General features: G+C 44.8%; 1 protein-coding gene across 1 annotated transcript in view; it reads left to right on the top strand.

Moving 5' to 3' along the window:
• GRHL2 (grainyhead like transcription factor 2) overlaps positions 1-24,072 on the top strand; it is a 107,419-nt gene extending 83,347 nt beyond the window's left edge. The window contains exons 12-15 of the mRNA XM_028112213.2: positions 5,431-5,525; positions 9,423-9,508; positions 21,974-22,038; positions 23,958-24,072. Of these exons, the coding sequence (XP_027968014.2) occupies positions 5,431-5,525; positions 9,423-9,508; positions 21,974-22,038; positions 23,958-24,072 (361 nt within the window). The remainder of the gene's footprint in view (positions 1-5,430; positions 5,526-9,422; positions 9,509-21,973; positions 22,039-23,957) is intronic.
• Positions 24,073-24,492: the final 420 nt, after the last annotated feature.

The following is a 24,492-nucleotide window of genomic DNA, read 5'->3' as shown; positions in this document are numbered from 1 at the left end:
TAAAGATTTTATTTATTTGTTTGACACACAGAGAGAGAGAGAGCATAAGCAGGAGGAATGGCAGGCAGAGGCAGAGGGAGAAGCAGGCTCCCCACAGAGCAGGGGGAGCCCGATGTGGGACTCAATCCCAGGACCCCAGGATCATGACCCGAGCTGAAGGCAGTCGCCTAACCAACTGAGCCTCCCAGGCGCCCTACAATTCATCTTTGATATAGGGTCTTTCTTATCACTAAAATTATGTTTTATGTCATCTCACACTGTTTATCAGGGTTATTCTTTCCCACTACTGTCAGTGGAGATACAGCACTTAAATCCTTATCTTCAAGACTGCCCTTAGAAATTTTATCCCAAGCCACAGATACCGATTCTCATAACATAGAAATTGTTACACAAGCGTCTGCCACAATGTTGCCTCCCATTTTCAATTGTTTTTAATTAAAATTTTTATTTCATGATAATGGCAGATCCATATGCAGTTGTTAAGAAGCCCAACCCCTTTCTGATTGATATATTTTTATTTTTTACTGTTAGATGTTGCATTTAAAAACCCACCCAGTAATACTCAAATCTGCATCAGATAAGCAAGGGAGGTTTTAAAAAATATTTAAAATATTTTCATAAGTTTCTTACATTAGTACCAGTTATTCTTACTTGTATACTAGTTTCCTATTTTGCAAACTGGAAGATTGGAACTAAAGACTCCTTTTATAAATGTAACCCATATTTACTGTTTCTACTGCTCTTCATTTCTTCCTTGACTTCTGTGTTTTTCCTTGGGATTTTTTTTCCTGTTGCGTGAAGAACGCTGTTTAATATTTTTGTTGCTGTTGTTGCTATGGAACTTTTGGCAAAGAATTTTCTCATATTGTTTGTTTATTATAAATGTTTTTATTTCACGGTCACTTTTACAGGATATTCTTGCTAGATATCAAATTCCAGGTTGTCAATTACTTTCTTTCAGTTTTGGTTTCCATCATTACTGTTGAGAAATCATTTATCTGCCTTATTGTCACTGTTTCAAATGTGATTGTCCCTTCCTTCTTTCCTTCCTTCCTTCCCTCCCTCTCTCCTTCCCTTTCTTATTGTTTGAGAAGGCTGCTTTAAAATGTTCTTCTTTCTTTTAGTCTTTCAGAATTTTTATTAAGATATTCCTACATGTAGGTTTTCTTTATTTTTTCCAGCTTGGTATCTTACAGTTCTTATAGCACTTATTGAATCTGTGGGTTGATTGAATCTGTGGGCTGATGTCTTTCATCAGTTTGGGAACAATATCAGCTATTATCTCTTCAAACAGTGCTTCTTATCTGTTCCCTTTCTGTACTCCTTTAAGATTTGAAATGTGTATTAGAACGTTTTATTGTGTCCCTGTGTTTTTTATGTGCTTTGCTGAAACGTCCATCTTCTTTGCTCACCCTGTGTCAGCCTGGATATTTTCTGTTGACCTAACTTTCCACTCTGTTAAATTCATCTATTAAGTTCTTAATTTCTGTTATTGTACTTTTTAGTTCTAGGGTTCCACTTAATTGGTTTATTTATTTTAATAGACTCCAGCTCTATATGTCTTGTCATTTGTATTCATGAACACAATAATAACAGTTATTTTTAAGTTCACAATAATATGCTATAAGTGTGTTTTCTGTGGGCCTGTTTCTATTGTGTGTTTTTCTCTTGGTCCTTTTTATTAGTATATTTAATAAGCATTAGTTGAGTGATGAATAATGTATGTAAAAATTACAGAAGATCTAGATGACCATGTTTTTCTCTTGTGAAGGTTTTCCCTATCCTCTGGTGTGCGGCCTGAGTGAATGCAGATCACTGTACTCCAGTCAGGGCAGAACTGACCCTAAGCTCAGTTGCAATTTGTATTAACCTCAGACTACTTCATCCTAACCCCTAGACTGTAGCTCTGAGGGACTTTCTATGGGCGCTCTTCCTTGGTGGGATCTGACACCTGATTTCTGTCTCTTTAGCATGGGGAGACTACTAAGGCCTCCTCTATGGTTTTCAAGGACTTTCTGCTCAATTTCTTAGTTTCTTGTCCTGTGCAGTTTAGGGACTTGGCAAGTATCTAGGAAGGAATACTGCATTGTCTGGTTCACTTTTCTGTGCTTCCTTACTCTCTGGAAGTTTTTCCAAAAGTCCTAGATGCCTTTGCAGCCCCAAAGAAAAACTTCTGTTTTTCTAGCACCGTAAGATTGCCAAAAACTGTGCAGACTTTTTTTTCCCCTTGCATGTGTGCCTTAGCTGGGATTATCACCTTCTGCTCCCAAACAAGAACTGACAAATGCTCTGAGGGAACAGTGGCTCACTGATTACCAGCTCATCTCTCTGCATTCTTTTCCCTGAGACCTCAGCTCCTCAAGCCCTGACTGCCGCATCAGCAGTCTCCACTACTTTCAAGAGGTCTTCTGTTTGTTTGTTTAATTTTTTACAGTTTTCACATTGTTCTTGGCTAGAACATTGGCTTGCCACAAGCTACATCTTATCAGGAACAGAAATATCTGTATTTCCTCTTCAAATGATCCTTCTGGGGCCTACTAACCTAGTCATTTATTACTTGCATTGTAGAGCTCTTAACTATGATAATCATTACTAAATCTATGTGTGGGTTTTGTTTGTTTTGCTAATTCTGTCAATACCCCAAATTAGCATTGATTAAAGTCATTTTGGGATGGTTACCCAAAGAGTAATTTGTTATTGAAATTAATTGAGATCCTACTCCATACTGTGAGAGACCTTATAAGGACTTGAACATAAGAGAGCCTCCTCTTTTCTGAGGCTAATGGGGTGGGGAGGGGTGGAAGGTCAATTTATTTGGGGGCAGAATGGGGTGCTATCAAAAGTCAGCAGGACTGTAAGAATATAAATAAATGTTACTTGATGAGAAAAAGAAAATCACCATTTTAGGAACCCTCACACAGCATGAGAGCATGTCTGGTGATATTTCAGGCTATTTACCTATTATTAACCTACTGGTCACTGGCAATTGTATGAATTCATTTTTAATCTTCTGCTCCTGAGGTCATTGTCACCCCATTTCCAAGACACAATGGAATAATATGAGCTGCTTTTATGATAAGGTAGTGAAGTTGTCACAGTGCCCTAACAACTTATTACCACTGTGAACTGGGACTTGAGTTTAAGTTTTCCCTCTAGTTGTTTTCACAGTTTGACTTGGGAATAAAAGAGAATGCTCTTACTATCATTTCTCATACCTTCACATCATCATCTCAGATTTATTAGGTATCTTTATCATGAGTTTGTCCTTCAAAGCTGCATTCTCTTAACAGCCTGTTTTACTTGTTAGCCACATCACCCTACCCTTACACATATTCAGCCTGAGTTTGGTTTTCACTAATATAAGGATAAGATTAGCCCTGGCTGGCTCACACGGTGTTCCTGAGACCTAATTGACCAAGATGAAAAGTACTTTGTAAAATGTGAAGTCTTTTTAAAAAATTGATAGACCTTTTCGGAGCACTTAATATATGAGATGATAACTTAAAGCATTATTGGTTTAATAATTTAAACTATTAGAATTAATAGAAATACTTTCTGGATCGTCCAGAACTTTGTACCTTATGCTCTTTGTACCACTGGACCCCACCGCTAACTTGACTTGAGAACTGACAGATAGCTTCCTAATGCCAATGATGCCAATGAAGAATTGTCTTTGAAGCAGGGTTTTGTATTACCTTGGGAGCTTGGCATTGATGTGATGTCCACCTCCCATGCAGGAAGCTTTTCCAACGTGGATCCTTAAATTGCACCAAAGCGGACTCTTTGCTCTCTGAGGGTACATGGAAACTTTGGCGTCTTTCAAGCTCTGTGCCATATTTATTCTTCTCCATATCTCTCTTTCTCTGATCTCTCCACCTTTATCGTCACTGTCATCATCATCTCTAACACTTCGGTAGCACTTACGGTATATCCAGCAACTGTGTCAGTGGTTTACATTTGTCAAATTTATTTAATTCTTTCAACAGCTTTCTTTTAAAGACAAAGAATCTGAGGCTCAGGGCAGTTGAGGAACTTGTCCATGTTCCCATAGCTAGTAAACTATGAAGCAGAGGTTTAAACCAAAGTAATCTGGACCCAGAGTTCATGTCTTAATAATTCTGTTGAACTGCCTGTGTGGCATTGCTTTATGTGCCTAGTAGTTCTAGGAATCTCCAAAGAGAGTAAAAATGTCTAAAAACCTGTCTACTCGCTTGAGGGCTTGAAGAGGGCTACTCTTCAAGCTAAAAACCTGTCTACTCCCTCAAGGGCTTCAGGAGCATTTTCTCCATGTCTAAGCCAGTTCGGGCTGCTCTAACAAAATACCACAAATGGGGCGGGGCGGGGGGGATGGTGCTTAAAACAACAGAAATGTATTTCTCAGAGTTCTGGAAGCTGGAAGTGTGAGATCAGGTGCCCGTATGGTTGTTGTCTGGTGAGAACCCTCTTCTACCATCTTCTCACCGTGTCTTCACTGTGTCCTGTTAGGGGTGCTAATCCCATCATGGCAGCTCCACCTTCATGTCCTAATTACCTTTCAAAGGCCTCACCCCTGAATAACATCTTACTGAAGACTAGGGTTTCAACATATGAATTTGGGAAGACACACACATGCAGCCCACAACACTCAGCACCAGTGACTTCTCTCCAGTGACAGTCTGTGCTTCCAATTTCCATTCCTCTCAAAGACTCCTCCCCTTCCTTAGAGTACCCAGAATGGACAGGAACTTTGGGGGGAAAATGCAGAACCACCAGCACTGGCTCAGGTGGGGACATGTGGGGACTCAGCACCATATGGGGTCCAGGGTATGCTAAAACCCCCCTCCCAAGGAGGAGGGAAGGGCTGGGCGGCCGAGGTCTGGGTCTCTGGAGAACTTCCACCGCTGCAGTCTCATCTGCTCCAACGAGATGGAGCCATAGAACAGCAGGAAATCAGGACAGCCTCAGAACTGAGAACGAGCCAGGGACGCCCATCCCATTTCCAGAGGTCCCTGCTGTGCCCTTAAGGGGCTGGCAAGAGAGCGTAGGACACTCAGGCCCTAGCTAAATGGGAGGGGCTAATAACTTGGAGATCACATAGACCCCAGGGTTCACTCCTGCTATCCCACCCCAGCCCTGATCTTTTGAGCAGGAAGGCGGTTAGATGCAGGATAGAGTGGGTAAAACCCAGGGGTCTAATCTTTGTGGATCCATATGCAGTAATAGGCAGTATGTCCTTGGTCCATGCCCTAAAGATACTGGCGTGCGTGTTCTGCCCCAGGCAGGGATGACTTGGGACCTGCAGGGGAGAGGAAGGAGGTTGCTGAGTGGATCCAGTTGTAGAGAACTAGGGATGGTACAAACAAAGGAAAAAGGTAGTGCCAGACACATACATAAACCTTTCTTTTGACTCCCTGCATGCTTTACTTAACAATTTCTGCTCATCTTTTCTAGCAGCAGTGTCCTTGTTAAACGGATGTTCAGGCCCATGGAAGAGGAATTTGGTCCAGCACCTTCTAAGCAGATGAAAGAAGAAGGGATGAAGCGAGGTATCTCCCCTCTGGCATTGCAGGGTTACCCACCCTCCCATCATGAATGGTGGGGGCACTTCACACAGAAGACTGTGCAGCCCAGCCCGGACCCTGTGGTTCAAGGCTGGCCTGGGGATTGGTTATTGATGAAGGAAGTCCACAGTGTTCCCCTTCACTTTCAGCCTGTCCTTTTAAGCACCTTAAGCAAATATATATTCTTTCTAGGCACTGGTTCTTTCTTTTGCCTTGGGAGCAAGGTAATGAGGTACCAATCAGCCAGCAGTGAGGTCTGAGGTCAGAAAGAAACTTTTGCTGCCCATGAGGCAGTAACGTCTCACAAGCAGCAACGGTTGAGAATCATTCCAGAGATGCAAACGACTCATCTCAGACAGATAAATGAGCCTGTTTTCTGACATCACAGCTTCTTCACTTTCTTTGTCAAGGGTCTTATTCTGCTTCATCAAGAGAGTAAGAAACGAAGTGAGAGTGGGTCAGTGTTTTGCTCTGCCTTTTGATACTGTACATGACTCACTGTCTTTCCTTGGAGGAAGAGGAGAGTGTGGGGAATGGCCGTTTCCCTCCTGTCCTGCTGTAGCCAACACCAAGAGCTTCCAGAGATCTTAGACGTACTGTGCTGGACTTTCAGTGAGTCAGGCTACCCTGTTAAATATGTTCGCCATCCACACAGACTTGAAATTTTTGTTACCGAGAAATGGTATTTCTTTTCTACTTGTAATGGGATTTGCATAATGGCCAAGAACATCCCCCCTGTAGCCTTCCTCAGCCCTTCAGAGTTGTAGGACCTTGGGGAGAGCCTCTGCTCCTTCGAGTCCGCATTGTAAAACAGGGATGAGAAGAGTACCTACCTGTAGAGTTGCTGTGAGGATTGATGAACCTCAGTGTATGTCAAGACACTTCACCCAGGTGCCTAGCATATAGTAAGCGCTCTATGTTCACTATTATAGTTGTGACTTTGATTATTAGGTCTGGGTCTAGGTATATCTGTTCATTGTGAATAAGTAATTAGTGTTTCAAAATGGAAAGAGCATAAATACCTAGGTGGTGTTAATTACATTAGCAGCCTTTAAACCTTTAAAAGATTGACTTCACAGGCTTCCCATCAAATATTCAAGTGCATTTTGGGCTTTGTTCCTGCATGCCTTTTCTAGCACATACTTTAGAACAAAGGCAGAATTATATGGAAATCAAGAATTACACAGGGAAAAGCAACTGTAGCTTGCATCCATATTTAGTGCATGCTGGCTAGCCCAAAGGTTGTGTTTTTCAGATTATTTTGAGATTGTGAAGTCAGTACAAAAATTGCCACTGGGAATTTTATTGGGCTGTGACAAAAAGCAAGTCTGTGTGGCCTTTGAAACATCTAAATCACAGAGACACACGAGGGCGCTGCAAGCTACCAGCGATCAAGCAAGTGGTCTCCTGAGAGTGGCTTTCCTTTGGAAAAGGACAGTGGAGTTACTGAGCCCCTTGCCTGGAGCTCCCAGTCGGAGCTGTTCTTTGACAAACAAGAGGAATCAGGGTCAGTGATGGTTCCTATTGTTTGTTTATTAGAAGTTCTCCAGGAGAGAAAGTGATCATAATTATCACCAAAGCCATTCTTTGTTGTTCTGCCTTTGTAGCCACTTCTCTGGGGGGCTCCGTGAGAGTCATTTGGAGCCTGTCTCTGCGGCTGTCTGCCTCCCATAGCCTCTGGGATGCATGCCGGCCGTCATGGCCACCGTTACCCTGGTGGCTAACGGTGGTGATCGTGTGCGCGCCCTGCCGCTGTCGCATGGTTACCGAAGCTGCTGCCCGGGGCAAGCTGTGGGGGTGCGCTATCAGCCCAGCAGGGGTGGGGGCTGGGATGCTGCCCTGCCTAGCCTCTCTCCCACAACCTATCCACATGCCACCGGCCCACCTCTAACGCCTTACCGCGACACTGTAGCAAGGGTATCAGCCATACTATTTCAAAGACAAAAGATTTTAAAAGAAGAAATTTGTAAATCCAATGGAAGCAGGACTCATTTTACTAGAACATGTTTGGGGTTTCTTTAGGGTCAGCCTGCTGGAAATGATATTTTTCTTTTGGGGCTTGCGGGGAGAACTTATAGAATGTTTGCTGTAACAGCCACCCTTTTTTAAAAATTTAATTGTCCTAATCCAGTTGTAGCTGAGGTCCTCTGGTCTAATTGTTTCTCATTGTGCTGCTAACCTTGAGTCCTCTTATAAGGCCATTAGGCCACTAGATTGTTTCAGCTGAAATGGAGACTATAAATATTCCTCCAAAGGACTACATTTTGAAATCTTTGGAGACATGTTCAGTCTGTTTATTTTTAATTGGTAGTTTATTTTTATACTTGGTAAAGAGAAGAAACTTTGCAGTACTTCAGGGTTTTTTTCTCTTTTGTGTCACACACAAACCGAACAGCTGCTGCAGAAAGAAAATGTAGGCAGAGCCCTTGTGCGCCCGTGTAGACTTTGCCTTTATGAAGCAGGCAGCTTTAACAAAGTCCCTGGGACTGGGGAGGAGTGGGGGAAGGGGCAGGAGTTTGAGTCAGAGCTGGTTTCAGTTTCCAGCTCCAGCTTCATTCTTTGAGCTTGGTGGTGACTGTGACTCCCTTGGAACCTGACTCTGGTCGGAGGCTCAGCAGGGCTTCTTGGCTGCACATTCTTCCTGTAGTAGCCAGGCACAGGGGGCTGCAACCTTGGCCCTTTTCTTTCCCTCTGAAGTCAGAACCAGAAGCCACATCATTGGAGGAGGGAGAGAGAAAGCACAAGCAGCTCAGGGGGCTGGAGGGTCGCGTGTGAATGGCAGTTCTAGTCCTTTCTGGGAGCTAAGCCTCCGTGCAGTTGCTCTAAGAAAGGGTGTCCCCTGAGAGTGTCTTCTCTGTGATGGTGTCTGGGGTTGCTACCATCTCCCCTAGTCTGTGCATGATCAACTTGAGACTGTTACGTTACAGAGAAATGAGCACAAAGCCGCATTCACCTTCACTGAGGGCACTAGAACCACGACAGGTGCTTCCTAATGGTATCTGCTGATAGAGGAGTGGTACTTGCTGTGTGCTGGGCATGGTGCTAAGCGCCCCACGTGGATGCTATTCATTTAACCCCCACAGCAACCCCATGAGGTAGATGATACTATTATCTCCGTTGTCCAGGGAAGACCAGCGCTTGGAGAGGTTTAAGGAAGCAGAGCCCCACAGCAGGCTGAGCTGGGGTCAAAGCCAGTCCTGTTGTACTCTAAGTCCATAGCTTCTCCCTCACGCCTCTGACATGCCCTGGCTCCCTCTGGGCCTGTGCACTGGTTGGTCTGTCTGCCTGGAGTTGGCGCTCCCTGTCCTCTCTCCCCACCTTCCCACCTCTGTGAAAAGCTCAGGCCCCTGTAAGCACACTTTCGTGTCTTTTTCCTTCCGAACTCGTCCAGCCCCGTCTGGCTGTCTGCCTATTTGCAGAATGCCTGCCTCTCTAAGGGACAACAAATTCCTTAAGGTCAGACCATGTCTTAATTCACTGCTGCAACCTCGGCTTCTGGCCACACAGCCTGATGGGTATTTGGCAATATTTATTGAATGATCAAATGAATAAATAGAAGACGGAGGTTGCAGAAAGGGATGTCCTAAGGAGATGATGATGGACCCACCTTGAGAAATTCCAGTGTGAATAGTGTGGGAAAGCAACATAGTCCATTATTTGTGACTCACTTGTCCCTTTACTCCCTCGAAGGGCCCCTTAGCCCCTGGCTGCAGGTCGGCTGTGGAGGTGCGGCAGTTACCCTCGTAGGGGTCGTCTGGGTCATCAGGGGTCCGCGACCTCATAGATACTGTCAGCCTCTGACACGTGTGTGAGGAAGCAGCCTGGCAGTGGTGGTGGCTATGTGGGCTCCTCAGTCACGCCTCCCCTCTGCTTCTCTTTCAGTGCTGTTGTACGTGCGGAAGGAGACGGACGATGTGTTCGACGCTTTGATGTTGAAATCCCCCACTGTGAAGGGCCTGATGGAAGCGGTAAGCAGCTGACCCTTTCAGCCTCCAGGAAACCTGCCTCTGTTCTCCTGAGCTGGAGTCCGTGCCTTAACATGCAGCCTTCGAGATGGCTCTGGAATGAGCTTTATAAAGAAAAAGAAAAACAGATTTATGGGAACACTGATCTCCACACCATCCTGGCTTATTGGCATTCAAGGAGAAGGAAACTTTGAAAAACTGCCAATTCCCTGTCAGTTTATGGCTAATCAGAGTAAGATGCCATAGAGGAAGGTTCGTCTGTGAGTTTCCATTTGTCTCTTTGTGTGAAACCAGATTAGATACGTTTAACTTCCAAATATGCACAGAACAGAAACAATTAGGAAGTATCTTGCTAGCTGTGATAGTGTAATCCAAAATAAAAATGTGACATCTTTTGGTTAAGAAGCATTCACGTACACATGGCCATTGCTGGGCTACAGGATTTAAGTAAGACTCGGAACTTCCACCCTCACTTCCCTTCCCCAGTTAGTCTAGCTTCGGGGAGCCTGGGCTCTGGAAAAGTTATCTGATATTTTATCCATATGTTATCCATCCAAATAGGACTTCAATACGACTCTACTTTGACTATTTCTCCCTCCCACTTTTTTTTTTTTTTTTGGTACAACGATGTAGAAGATCTGGGTATGTTAAGGCAACGGAGACAATAGGACTGCCAAGGGATGGTCCACAATCACTTGTGGGTCTGCAAAACTGCGACATTGAACAGCATCTTGGGTTTTATGGGGCAAAATATTACAATGTATAGGATAGGACTAGAAGTGGAATCGTACAATATGTGGTCTTTTGTGGTGGGTTTCTCTCACTGAGCATAATGTTTCAAACATGGTGTAATATAATCAGTACTTCATTCTGTTTTATCACTGAATGATAGTTCATTGCATGGATATACCACATTTTGTTTTTCCACATTTGTTGGGTGATAGACATTTGGGGCTTTTCCACCCTCTGAGTGTTGTGAATAATGCTGCTGTGAACATGTACAAGTTTTTCTTTGAACCCTTGTTTTCAGCCACTGAGTAACCACTGCCGGTACTCCTCCACCACAGCGGAGTCGAGCTTTTGATCTCTCTTAGGGGAACTAGTCAACACCTTCCTTGCTTTGCTTGGCTGTGGGTATGGGGGAGAGTAGTGCATGGTATCCTTTGACCTTGTAGGCTGGGGAGAGATCAGGTTGGCTCTGGGCAGTTGCCTTGGGGCAATTCTGACTTTATCTCCCCTTCCTGGAAAGAAAAGGTTTTACTGATACACCAACACAAGCTATCTCCTTGCTTCTTGAGTGGGTCATATGGGCAAGCAGGGCCACAGATGCTCCTTTGAGCTCCAAAGGAATGACACCAGCAGCCCTTGCAATTTGGGGGTGGCCGCCAAGGACAACAGGTTCTATTTAAGTGAAGACTTGAGCACACCATGAAGTAAGAAGGCAGGACACTGTAGTTGTATGCTAGGTTTCTTTGGGGCCTGGGTGGGGTAAGAAACGGCTATCTCCAAGGCATGCGTTCTCTGAGGACCAGCGCCTCACTAGTGTGTGGCATTTACCACAGTTACCTACATGCACATGGAGATTCAGTGTAGCCTTGTGAGCCAGCATATGGGCTTTGGGCTCAGAAACCCACATGTAGATCGTCAAGCTCTTACTAGTGGGGCAAGCTTCTTAACCTCTTCTTCATCCTTCAAATGGAAATCATAATAGTACCTACCTCACAGGATTGCTGTGGGGATGAAATGAGACACCACACATAGAACTCCCTGTCTGGTTCCTAAGTACCCGATAAAGGTTAGTTTTTGTTACCAAATCAGAGCTAGCAAAGATCGTGAGAACACTTCCTCCTTTTCCTCAGATTTTGGATTTCTCAAATAATCATAATATTTACATTTGGAGTTGTGATTATTACTATAAAGTAATAATCATACTTTACAGATATGGTCTAAAAGATGGAAAGCTTTTTTGGTTCGTGATTCCATTCTGTAATTTTCCACTAACCTGGCATTTTGGTGGAGGCATGGAACTATGGAAATGGCGCGGGTAACTGGGTCAGAAACTCTGGAGGTTGTGTGGGAGTTCCCCTTCTCAAGCCTAGAGACGGAAAGCTGCTCCTAAGGAATGATCTTTATGCCCCACAGTCTAAAACCCCACATTAAGCGAAACTTCCAAAGGAGAAAGCAGTGTGACTCTGGTCTCTATGCTTTGTTCAGCTTTTAATTTTAAAATAACATCATTCTGTGTGTGTGGCGGGGGGGGGGGTTATATTTTTTTTAACAACTTAAAACTGCATACAAAAGAATCCTAACTTTTAAGAAAATCTGTTTAATCAAGAGACATTGTACTTGACTTCAAGCCATCACTTTGAACCCTGTCAGTGGTTGAAAGTGGCTTTCTTTTTCTCTTTCTTTAAGATTTTATTTATTTGTCAGAGAGCACAAGCAGGGAGAGTGGCAGGCAGAGGGAGAAGCAGGCTTCCTGCTGAGCAAGGAGCCCGATGCGGGACTCAATCCCAGGACCCTGGGATCATGACCTGAGCCGAAGGCAGATGCCTAACTGATTGAGCCACCCAGGCATCCCGAATGTGGCTTTCTATAAAAGCACAGTCCCCCACTCATTGTGGACCCAACAGATACTGTGGGCCTAGGATGTTGCTTCTCTAAGTGGGGGATTCCACTGGATTCTCCTAGGGTACTTTTCTGTGATGCCATCCCGGAACCCTTCACCTGACCTTCAGAATCAGGCTCTCTGCGGTGGGCCCAGGAATCAGCATTGGTAGCAAACTCCCTGGTTGACCTGAAACCACACTAAAGTTTGGGAGCCACTGCCTTGTGTGTACATTGGCTGGAAACTGATATTAGGGTCAGATTCTGCCTTAAGGTCCTATGTACATATTCACTCCAAATGAATAAACCCCCTCATTACCCTCTTTTGGGACCAGAGTTCTGCAAAAGTAGATTTGAGCAGGGGAGTGGCCCTGCAGGCTATTTCATGCGCGTAGACCCACCTCTGTGGATTTGGGGAATTGGCCTGGGTCTAGGGTACCTCCTTCATCCTCCATCAAAGGTGTGGGAAGACCACATCCTTTCTTTATTGAGGAAGGTGCTCACAGTCTTCCAGGGAGAGCAGACCTCACAACTCCAAATGTAAAAGTGTGTCTTGTGCAAAGTAGGTGTGTGTCTTGCAGTTTTTGAAATAGGAACACCTGCTTCATATCAGTATTCACATTGTCTTATTCCCCTCGTGAACTAGTCTTTGAAAGGTTGGCTGTGCCTCACCTTCTTCAGCTGTAAAATGGAGTCATCAAGAACATAAATGAGTTAGTGCAAGCACGCAGGAGCTTTATGTGAGCAGGTGATGGCAATGACAATGAGGAGAACGCAGCTGCTCCTGCAGCAGGAAGACTCGGGTTGCTTTCTATTGGAGAACCTTCTCTTATTTCTGCTGTTAACCTCAAATCCCCTATCCTCAGCCAAGCATTATTTAGATGTAGAAGAAACCCTGTCCTTCCCCAAAAAGTTCTGCATTTTTTTTTCTTTTTTAAGAAAATAATTATCGGCAACCAGTGGTGCAGTGTTGATTGATCACAGAGACAGACCAGAACAGCGTTGCCACCCTTCCTTCAGATGGGAGTGGAGGTCTGAGTCCGGTAGACTCACTGAGCAGTTTGGGGATGGTGATGGTGCTCCTCCAGCCTACACAGATTTCCCGGAGTCTCTTAAGTCAGGTCACTCAACAGGATGGAGTCGTTCTGTTATCTAGAAAGTGGGTTGTTTTTGTGCTCAGCAGACATTGTAGTCTCCCTTGAGATGATAGGACTGGGTTTGCCTTGAAAGGGTCACACGTCCCCCCAGAAGCTCAGACACAGCAGCACGCACAGGAAAGAATGGGTTGGCGAGCGTGATTGAGCTCCAGTCACAACTGTGGAGTCTCGCACCTGACACTCTCAATCCTTGGTTTCCTTCCTCACAAAATGTGGACCGTGCCAACTTTGAGGAATTGTTTTACTTGTACTCTCCTTGACCTCTCACTATCTGAGAAGGAGCTCTTGACCACAACAAAGAGGAGTGGAATTATTGTTTAATCTCTGCTGTATTGGGTCACTTTGCTACAGGACCAGATAATTCTTCTTCTTTTATGGGTCCTGAACCTCCCACACCTTCATTTCACATGCCACAAAATCATTACCCATACAGAGGTAGACACTTGATAGAAAAAGAAAAATGGTTCTCTGTCAGCGGATGTTAATGAATGTTCCCATACTTGGTATCATTTGGATGAAGCAGACTGTTTCTCTTTTCATCTGCATGTTTGATATCATGTCAACCAAGCCACTTATGTAACTTTGATAATTCACTCTGGCTTCTTTATTCTTATAGTTGGATTTTATTTATTTTTTAAAAAAATTATTTATTTATGTTGAGGGAGAGAGCACAAGTGAGAGGGGCAGAGGGAGGAGAGAGAATGTCAAGTAGACTCTGGGCTGAGCGCAGAGCCTAACGCAGGGCTCGATCTCACAACCCTGAGATCACAACCTGAGCCGAAACCAAGAGTTGGACACTTAGCCGACTGCACCACCCCTATAATTAGGTTTTTTAAACTTGATCACAGACAAGGATTTGGTGATGATGGTGGTGGTAGTGGAGGTGACATGAGTTTTCAAAGTTTTTCTTTTGACTTTTCTAAGTGATTTTACCTAGTAATCCTACACATGAATCTTCAGCTGCTGTAGCCTCCTTCTAGTCCCTGAGCCCCCCAAGGTTTACTCATACCTCAAGGCCTTTGCCCCTGTTGCACCTTCTGCCAGGAGTGTTTGTCCTCCATGTGGAGAAGGCTCACTCTCGTTTCCTTCAGGCCTCTGCTCACAGGGCCCTTGCTGAGACAGGCCTTGCCATTCCACCTACAGAAATGGCATCTGTCATTGTTCTCTCACCATGCTTTGTTTTATTTCATAGCACTGATCACCACTTGACATATTTAACATTTGCTAGACATTTTTTTTTCTCCTCCCCAGTAGAGTGTAGAGCTCATGAGCACAGGGACTTGGTGTCTTCTGTGTATCCCCAGATCCTTGAGCATAAATATTTGACTGAACCGAGCACCTACTATACACATGCCACCATGCTGAGTGCTGCAGGTGGCACGATTTCACATGCATTGCTTCATTTGATCTTTACAATACCCCTGTGAACTTGGCAATGCAAGTATCATCATCACCATCCTACAGAGGTAGACACCGAGGCCCAGGAAGGGGGTCTCCCAAGGTCTGATAGCTCCACAGAGCTGTGGAGCCAACTTAAGCCCTCGAGCAGTTTCAGTCCAATGAGAGAGATGTCCACATATGAAAAGTTATTTGAAGAAGAATAAACTTTCCAGACCACAGCTCACCACAACTGAAGGAAAGAAGAGAGGCAACAAAAAACCATCAGGCAAGAAGTAGTATGTGTAGGGGCTGATCCCACAAAGTCAGGGTTCAAATCCTGGCTCTGACATTTTGTGTGATGTGACTTTGGGCAGGTTACTCGACCTCTTTGTACCCCAGTTTCATCATTTCTGAAATGAGGATAATAATAACGTGGGATATTATTACTAGGATGATAAAATGACATCTAAGGTTGTGATGATTAACTGAGTTCATACACATGGCATTTAAAGGTAGCACATCGAAATTCTCTATACATAGGTGGTAGGTAGGTACATACATATGTACATACACAGGAGGTGACTATAAGCGCTACGGGGTAGGGAGGCAGATTGAGACTCCTCCAAGCCAAAAGGGCTAGAGAAAAGGGTAGAGATGTTCTCTGTTGGTGCAGCTAGCTGATGCACACAAGGGAAAGTTTTGCTCACGGACTCGGTAGCACCGTCTTCAGTTCAACTGAGTTGTTCATGCATGGAGTAAAGGCTGTTACTCCCTGATTCTCTTGACATGTCAAATGCAGCCACTGATGATGTGTTTGCAAGCAAGAGTCCCCTCATTCTTAAATGTGTGTCTTAGAGCCTGCACTGAACTGTTTATAACTCCAAATAAAAGTCACTGGCTTCCAGAGCAGGCTCTTCTGGGTGTCTCTAGACAAGGCAGACTGAGTCCTACACTGGTGAAAACCAACTTAGGGAGTCCCTAAGTTCTGCCTGTCACATACCTGAGGTGTCTGGGCAAAGAGAATGCTTCACAAAATTAAAGTCTAAAAAGTTACAGATCATCAGACAATCAATAACACATTGATGAGATAAGAACCTAGGATCCTCCTGGATGTAAAGGAAGTCTTCTGGGTCTTTAAAAATAACAGTAATGGGGCACCTGCGTGGCTCAGTTGGTTAAGCGACTGCCTTCGGCTCCGGTCATGATCCTGGAGTCCCGGGATCAAGTCCCACATCGGGCTCCCTGCTCAGCAGAGAGTCTGCTTCTCCCTCTGACCCTCTTCCCTCTCGTGCTCTCTATCTCTCATTCTCTCTCTCTCAAATAAGTAAATAAAATCTTTAAAAAAAATAAAATCTTTTAAAAAAAATAAGAATCTTTAAAAATATCAGTAATGGGTTTTAAAAATTATGAAAGTGGACTATCATTTCAGATAAATTGAAAAGCAGAAATTAAAACGCAAGCACTCCTACTAATTCCCCCATTTGAGAAAACTATGACGCGGGCACGTCTTTTCCGTGCATAGAAAGGAGGGTTTATGGGCGATACCGTCCAGGTCCCAGGCGAAAGGAATCCTTCTGTAACCCACTGATAGATGGCCAGCTTCTTCCACACGAAACTCTGCAGAGTCTCACTTCTTCCCAGGGTTCTGAATTTGGCAAAGCACACTTCCTTGCCTGGCATGGAGGCAGAGGACGCCGTGTCACTGTGGCCTGGTACCAAGCTGCCTCTGGCTTTGCCTTCGACAGTTGCATGGAGGGCACAGCTTTGCCCTTCAGTCTCACATATGCCCATTTACTCTGAGCGTTCAGAGTCTGAAACCAAACTGCCAGATTGTTCCCTTTCCAATCTGTCGCTGCCACTTATTGGCAGGTACGTTATTTAATGACTGTAAGCTCCAGTTGCCTCACCTGAAAAACAGGGCTCATAAAAGGACGTATTCCCCTGTAATGATGGGAGGATGGAGCAAGTTCATAGATGCAGAGTGTTCTGCGCCTCTACGATGGGCACTCAGTAAGCACTCAGGAAACGCTAGCTGCCGCCACCGCTGCCACTACGCCCAGCAGATCCTGGTCCAGACTGGAATTGTGCGGGGTTTATGCAGGTCACCTGGCTCTGGCTGGGCAGTTATCGGTTGATGTGTGAGCTGAGGTAGTTTTCATGCTTTGGGGCACTGAAAAGACAAAGAATCAGAATCACTTTTCTTTCAGAAGAGGGGAACCTACAGATAGGAGTCTGGTGATGTTGGGTAGAAAAATGTCCCTATTTTATTTTAAAAAGAAGTTCCGAATGACACCCACCAAAGTTAAAAACCCCCAACTCTTTTAGGCCAAGCAAGTCAGAATAATTAGGTACAAATAACATGTAGCCCAGGGCTCCAGGCAGACAGCAGGTTCTTAGGTACGGAATGTTTATCAGGGATTCTTCCTTTTTTGTGCCATGCATGTCTTTGGTAGTGTGATGAAGTCTATGGGTGCTTTTCTGAATAATGTTTTTCAGTGTACAAAATAAAAAACATAGGATTACAAAGGAAACCAATTATGTTGATAACATTTCCATCATAATAAAAAATGTTTGTGATCTGTGAATACACGTGCTCCTTTTTCATGCATTAGTTATCATGGTCTGTAGGCGGGACTAATAACTACTGTACTTCCGAAGGGTGAGGGATACATGTGATTGATATTTCGAGATATCTGCGGTAACTCTACTATGACATGAAAATACCTGTGATTTCCATTGGTAACAAAACACCGGCACTGTGCTAACATTACTGTATGTTCGTAACTGAAGGGAAGGCTAAATTAAAGCTGAGGGTTTGTGAAAGTGAAAATAAAGAGGTCCGCTTTCCCCACCCAAGTTCGTGTGCCTACTCTTCGGGCATCTGCAGACCCTGGGTTAAGAAGCTCTGGCTTAGACCAGCCAGGAAGTGCTGAGGAAGTGGCAGCTCCAGAAATGAAGCCCAGGAGAGTTGCCCCTCCAGCATTCGTTCTGTGCACCAGCTCTGTTAACGGGGTGGTTTTAGAGCCCCAGGGAGGGGGCAGGGAGGTGAGCTCGCTCCTGGCGAATGGCCGTGGACACCTCCATCCTCCTTCCTGCGTGCCTTCAGCAAGGCTCCAGGTGCAGAACCAGCTCACATCAGCATTTCTCTTTTGATTTGCATGTACAGGTGTGGACACACCGGGACACCTGACAAATAGCGTAAGTTGTAAGTACCAGGCTTGGGAAGAAAGAAAGGAAGCAGAAATTCTCCCGAAGGGAAACGGGAGTGAACTTGGGGAGGACTGACATCGGTGTCAATCCTACATTATTCAGAGTATCTCACCTGATTTGGAAATAGCATCAAGATGCTCAAAGAAACTTGCTCGTCTTAAGAGTTTATTTAGATAGATAGAACATAGCGTCTTCCCAAACAGTTGCTGAAGGCATTTGGGTTTCTGAGGAAGGGATGCAGAACTGCTGTGCAGCCAGGTTCTGTAGGAATGCACTAGTCCCCCTTATTCCTGGTCTCCCTTGCCACGGTTTTACTTACCTCTGGTCCAATATGGTCCAGAAGCAGCCTAATGCCATGTCACAGTGCCTACGTCACTCATGTCACTTCGTTTTGTCAACATAGGCATTTTATCGCACATCATTACAAAAAGAAGAGTACAGTGTAGTAAGCTATTTTGAGAGAGACCACATCACGTAACTTTTATTACAGTACAATTTTTAATTACAGTAGTAATTGTTCTATTTTATTATCAGTTATTAATTTCTTACTGTGCCTAATTTATAAATTAATCTTTATCATAGGTATGTATGTGTAGGGGAAAACACGGTATATAGAGGGTTTGGTACTACCTGAGGTTTCGGGCATCCACTGGGGGTCTTAGAATGTAGCCCCCCCGGGTAAGGAGGGACTGCTGTACTTCCAAAATATAAGCATTTGTGGAAACCTTAAATTCTGTATTTGTAATTTTATTGAATGCTGATGTAATCTGGCTTATCTTTGCGGTCCAACACATGATAGATTCTCCTTAGGAGATGTTAGTGTGTATGCGTGTATGCGTGTGATGTATAAAATATTAAATCTAGTATATCGATTATACTCAGCTGTTCTTATTTGTCTTGGGTTTGTCCACTTCTGAAAGAGGTATGCTGAAGTCTCCCACCCTAATTGTTCTTTCAAGTTGGCCCTACATCTGTAATTTGTGCTGTGCTGTTGGATGCATACGCTGTTAGGATTGCTATTCCTTTTCACCTTGTGCTTTTTATCATTACGTAATATCCATTCTGACCTCATCAACCTTAACTCTTGCCTTGTCTCCCATGAATCTCCTCACTCCCACTCTCCTTCTGCTTGTGTGCGTTTGGGAGGGGCCTCCAGCCCGCGCCTCTTCATTCATTGCGTCCTGTTAAGTGCTTCTCTGCTAAACATCCAGCTGGTTCTCTTTCTTTCTCATCCTTCTTTTAACTTTTCTTTTTTTACCCACTCTGACACTCTGACTTCCAATGGAAAAATGCGGTTCAGTGGAAAAATGCAGTTCATCTCATTTGGTATAATGACTGATAGACTTGATTTTCTTCCTTCCGTATTACTTTTCCTTTGTGATTTTACTCTGCATTTTCCGCTTACTTTCTCTTAAGTTTGGCAGCTATGTTATTCTCTACTTTTCCTAAATTATTTCAGTCCCTCCTCCTTATTTCTCTGTGATTTGAAAATAAAATTCCAGCTATTTTTCTCACCAACACTCTAGCTCCCCCGCCCTCCCCGAGACGAGGCTTTGGAGCTTGGTTTCTCCCTTCTCCCGGCAGCCTGAGTGTGTGGGGGTGCTCACCCCGCTGTCCCCGCAAACACCCGACTTCTCGGTGTTGCTGAGATAGTGGATAGTGCTCTCACTCTAGCAAACGATGAGATTTCCCCCTTCATCATCTCCTTTTTACTTGGAGAATCTTTAGCACTTAACTTCGCATCCCCACTCCGTCTATGTAAACACACACACAGCTAGATACAGATATATAACTGTATGTCTTTAATTATATATATATAATAGAAAGATATATGTAGAGAGAGGGTAAATGTAGGGTTTCTATTCATTTAAAAATTTATTTATGGCACAACACTGGTTGCCTGTTGTCTTCCCCCTTTGCCTGGCTGAAGTCTCCCTTCTGATGCATTTTCTATGTAGATAATGTTCTTCTGTCTGTATGTTCCTCCAGTGGGATATTTGGGTGAAATTCTCTCTGAACCCTTGCATTTCCTTGATACCATTTTTTTCAGCCTGGGGCATAGCTTGTTGGTGTACAGGATTCTTGGGGTGAAGTCCTTTTTTTCAGTTGCCTGAAGAGGTTACCCCACTATCCTTTGGTTTCTGGGGTTGCAGATGAGAAGACTGAAAGCCAGGTTTATTCTTCTGTTCTGGGGTGTGTAACTTGTTCTGGGAGGTTCCAGAATCTTTTTATTATCCTTTGGAGACTGTTCCTTTTTTTCTATCTGGCAGTCCGGAGAGTCACACCTCGTAGGGCCTGTGTTTGTTCTTCACATCTCTCTTTTCTGTTTTTCCAGTCTTTCGTTCCATTCATGAGTTCCTCTATGCTGTCTGTCTCTGCTCTGCACTTTGAAATTGGTTTTCTAATGGATCTTTCCGAAAACTATTGGTTTGCTGTATTGACCACCAATCCTTCAATTCATTTACTGAACTTTAAAATGTTTTTAGTTCAATAAGCATATCTTTAGACCAAATTTTGCACATGTGTGCCACCTTCATAAGTGGTCTTTTATGTTCTGTTCAAATGAATGCCTTCAACACAAGTGCTGTCAATTTCCTTTGCTGCTCCCAGGCCACGTTATTTCATATACTGGGCTCACTGCCCTCAGCTGTGGCGGGGTGGGGCTGGTCCTGTCGGTGATGGAGCAGTGACGTGGGGTAGGCGGGCCGCTGCTTCCCCAGGCTCCTGTTGCCCTCTCACCCTGGCCTACCTGTTCTACTCCTCTGGGCTTATTCCCAGGGTGAGGAGTCCTTCCTGTGCAGGAGGAGGAATAAGAGACGGGACTCTACGGTTCTCGTGGGATAAGCCCTTCTGGGGATGCAGAGCTGCCCTGCCTGTGCTCTAGGGCTCTTCAGCCTCTTTTTGGAGCCCCTGCTCCACTGCCCAGTCGTCCCCGTCTCAGACCCCACCTGCCCCAGCCGGTTGTGAGCCCCACCAGCCTCTGGGCTCAGAAGAGGCAGGTGGATTGGATTCGGGACAGAGAAAGCATGAAAGGCATTTAGGGTAGCCTTTCTAGAATTCATCTCCAAACTATGATGACTTTATATTTATAAAAGTGAATCACAATCATTGTAAGAGGGGGAAAAAACACCACAGAATGGTACAAAGTAGAAAGTGAAAGGATCTCCTAATTTCTGTCCGTTCTTCCAGGGTAGCCACTGTTAATAGCTTGCCAGGTCCTTCACATAGTCTCTATTTCCTTACATACTTATTTCTTAAAAAGTACAAATGGGGTCACACTATATGGACAATTGGGCAGTTTGTTAGCTTTTTTTTCTCTCAGTGTGTTAAGGACTTTTTTGTTTTTTTTCGATACAGACTTGCCACATTTTTTAAATAACTATATGGCTTTCAACTGTGAAAATGACAAAACATGCTTAACAAATGGTTGTTACACACAGTTTTCTCTATTATGAACAGTGATGCCCCCGTCTTCAGCTTTCAATGGTGGATTTTACTCTATTGATATTTGTAATTCTCTGTTGTTTTATCAACCTTTTGGCCTTTTTTCTTCAGGTTTCATATCTTTGTGGGAATGATCTTCCTTCCTTGAAGATGATACCAATACAAAGAACCTAAACTGTTATGGTTTCAGCCTTCACATGTAAATCTTTGATCTGAAATTTATTTTGATGTAAGAAGTGGTTGGGGTGCCTGGTTAGCTGTCGGTAGCGTGTGCGACCCTTGATCTTGGGGTCATGAGTTTGAGCCCTACATTGCGCATAGAGCTCACTAAAAAAGAAAAAAAAAGGAAGTGGAGAAGGGCTTCAGCTTAACTTGTTGAATGTTTTTTCAATATGGCTACTTATTTAATCCAACATCTCAGAGTCCATGTTTTACTGCTGATCTGAGGTGACATAGATTACATTGCCACATGGCTGAATCTTTTGTTGAATGATTTAAGGTTTGCCCGAGGGAGAGTCTCGCACCTGGGGCATATTGGGAGCCTGACTCCTGAGTGAAGGACACTGACACCCAGGAGAATTTCCAAGAGAGTGAAACTGGAGCTTTCCCTCCTGCCTCTGCTTGGCTTCCCCTTCCATGCTTACCTGCCTTTCTGTTACTGGTGTTACAGATATCTGAGAAGTATGGGCTGCCTGTGGAGAAGATCACAAAGCTTTACAAGAAAAGCAAAAAAGGGTAAGAAAGAAACTTTAACTGTCTTCGAAATCAGATCAGTCTACATGGTGCCTTTAAAAAAAAAGATGGTGCCTACCTTTTGTTAGTTCTATTGTCCACCTTTTGTAGAAATTGTGTGTCATCCTTACAAAGGATTGCTGAGGCACTTGCAAATTGAAGGCATTTTGAAGATCTTAGTAAGAGAGGGAGGGAAGGAGACAGTGTATTGTCATGATGCTGGCTGAGACATCCCATTCCAAGGACAGGATGCGCCGGTGGAATAGAAGGGTCCACAAGTGGTGAGGACACTGGGGAGAGAGGGGCAAAGTCACCCCTCTGCAGAGAGCTGGGTTTATAAAGAATCACATGCTGCTCTTGGGATTGGTTTCAGGATGACACAGTAAGAACAGGAAGCGTTCAGGGTGAAGAGAATTCTTCTGAGGGAATTATTAACCAAATGATCTAAATGATCATTGGACCTGCTTGTTCCCAGTGTTAAGAACAATACCTCATTTATTGGGTGTTCAGTAGGTTCTGGGCCCCCTGCAAAGTGCTTCGTGGGCCCTGTGCATTCCCCCCTCACACCGCTGCCTCCAGCCTCCTGGGGCTTCCTGTGTATGAGGTTCTTAAGAGTAGAGGCTGTAGGAGCCGGATTTCGTCCCAGGAGAGTTTCCACTGAGTCAGCTTCTGGAGCTACTTTCCTATAAAATGCAGAAAATGGGTCTTTAAACTCTTCTCTGAGCCTCTGTCATAAAGGAAATTGATTTCATCTGAGATGCCCAGGCTTTCTGAGTGGTAGATTGGGAGTCAAATGGGAAACCTTTCCCGCCGGAGCCCTTGTTGGCAGGTTCACTTAAATGCATATTACAATTTTCTTCATGGTCCATGCAATAGGCTGAGGGTATTCCTTTGATGGTGAGATTTGGGTGGTGTCTCAATGTCTGACTGCTGAGCTGAAATCCTTGGTGCAGACGTGCATGCTGATGGTGATAACGTTTCACTTCCATCGAGCACTGTGTTGGGCCCTGTACCAAATGTTATTCCTTACAACAGCTCTAGGGCAGGGTTGTTTTTCTTATTTTTGCAGAAGAATAAACTGAGGCTCTAAAAGGCTAAAAAACCTGCCAGATGACACATAGCTGTCAAATGGTCATTTCTTCAATGGCAAGCTGAGATCTGTCTGATTTCCAGATCAGGAACAGAGCCTGGAAGTTGTTGATTCTCTTAAAACTAAATCCACTTGGATAGCTGACCAAGGAGTTGGTCACATGTGGTGAAGTGCGAGCTTCAGAGTGAGGCAAAGCAGTTTCCAATCCAGCTCAGCCATGAATCAGCTGGATGAACCTGGGGACCTGATTTCACTTCCCTGCACTCAGTTTTCTCATTTGCAAAGTGGTGATGGTCACACCTACCTTCAAGGCTGCTGGGAAGATTAAAGACAAGGTCTCGGAAGCACCAAAACAAATTACATGCTTGGCAAAGGGTAGCCACACTTCTTGATTTTCCTTTTCCTCCATCTATGGAGTACTTTTTTAAAGTGCATTTTCAAGAGGCACTATGGTTTAGTGAAAACAGTTAGGGACCTGCTTAGGCCCTGGCTCTATCAAGAGCTACCTCTGTGATTTCAGGCTCACCTCTCTGGGCCCCAGTTTACCAATCTATAAAGCAAGGGGGAATGATCTCTGAAGACCCGTTTAATAAGGAGTCACGAGGTTAGTTCTGACAAATCGAGACTTTGTTTTCCTCAAACTAGTTTCTGGGGAAAGAAAATATGATGAGGGTCTTCTTTTCCTGCCTTACCTCCTCTCTCCTCCACCCTTCCCAGCCTCCCCTGCCAAAGAATGGCTAAGGGAACCCCACCCAGCCTGCAGTCTGCCCTTGCGCACTGCTCGTTGTTGATGGCATCTTTGTTTCTTACCCCCCACCCCACTCCCTGGCAGCATCTTGGTGAACATGGACGACAACATCATTGAGCACTACTCGAATGAGGACACCTTCATTCTCAACATGGAGAGCATGGTGGAAGGCTTCAAGATCACACTCATGGAAATCTGAGCCCTACTCTCGGCCTCCCCTCGGCAGGGGCCCTGGGTGCCTTCCTTCCCAGTAGAGACGGGACCCCGGCCTGGAACCCAGACACCCACCTCCCCCACCTCACAACCACTGTTACAGACTGTGCTGGGAGCCGGGCGAGGCACGGAGCCCGTTCCTTACCAGTGTGTTTGGCCCATCCACTGACTCCTGGAGCCGAAGCCCGAGCCCCTCAGGAAGGTGTGCTGGGCCAGTCAGACGCTTATTTATTGTCCACCTGGTTCTGGAGCCCGGGGTCCAGGCCCGCTAGGACACTGCAGGACACTGCTGGCCCCAGATGAGACCGTCCAGAGCCCTCCCCTTCCAAGGGAAACACAGCCAATCCATTCGCCCGGAAGAGCCTGAGAACGTCTGGGTCCTTCTGCTTCACCTCCGCTTCTCCTG

This window comes from Eumetopias jubatus, unplaced genomic scaffold, assembly GCF_037043125.1.
Source record: "Eumetopias jubatus isolate StellerSeaLion01/CBP00866 unplaced genomic scaffold, mEumJub1_p1.0 scaffold_4, whole genome shotgun sequence".
Classification (NCBI taxonomy): domain Eukaryota; kingdom Metazoa; phylum Chordata; class Mammalia; order Carnivora; family Otariidae; genus Eumetopias; species Eumetopias jubatus.
Note: the sequence above shows the minus strand (reverse complement) of the source record. Positions and strands in the feature narration are given on the sequence as shown.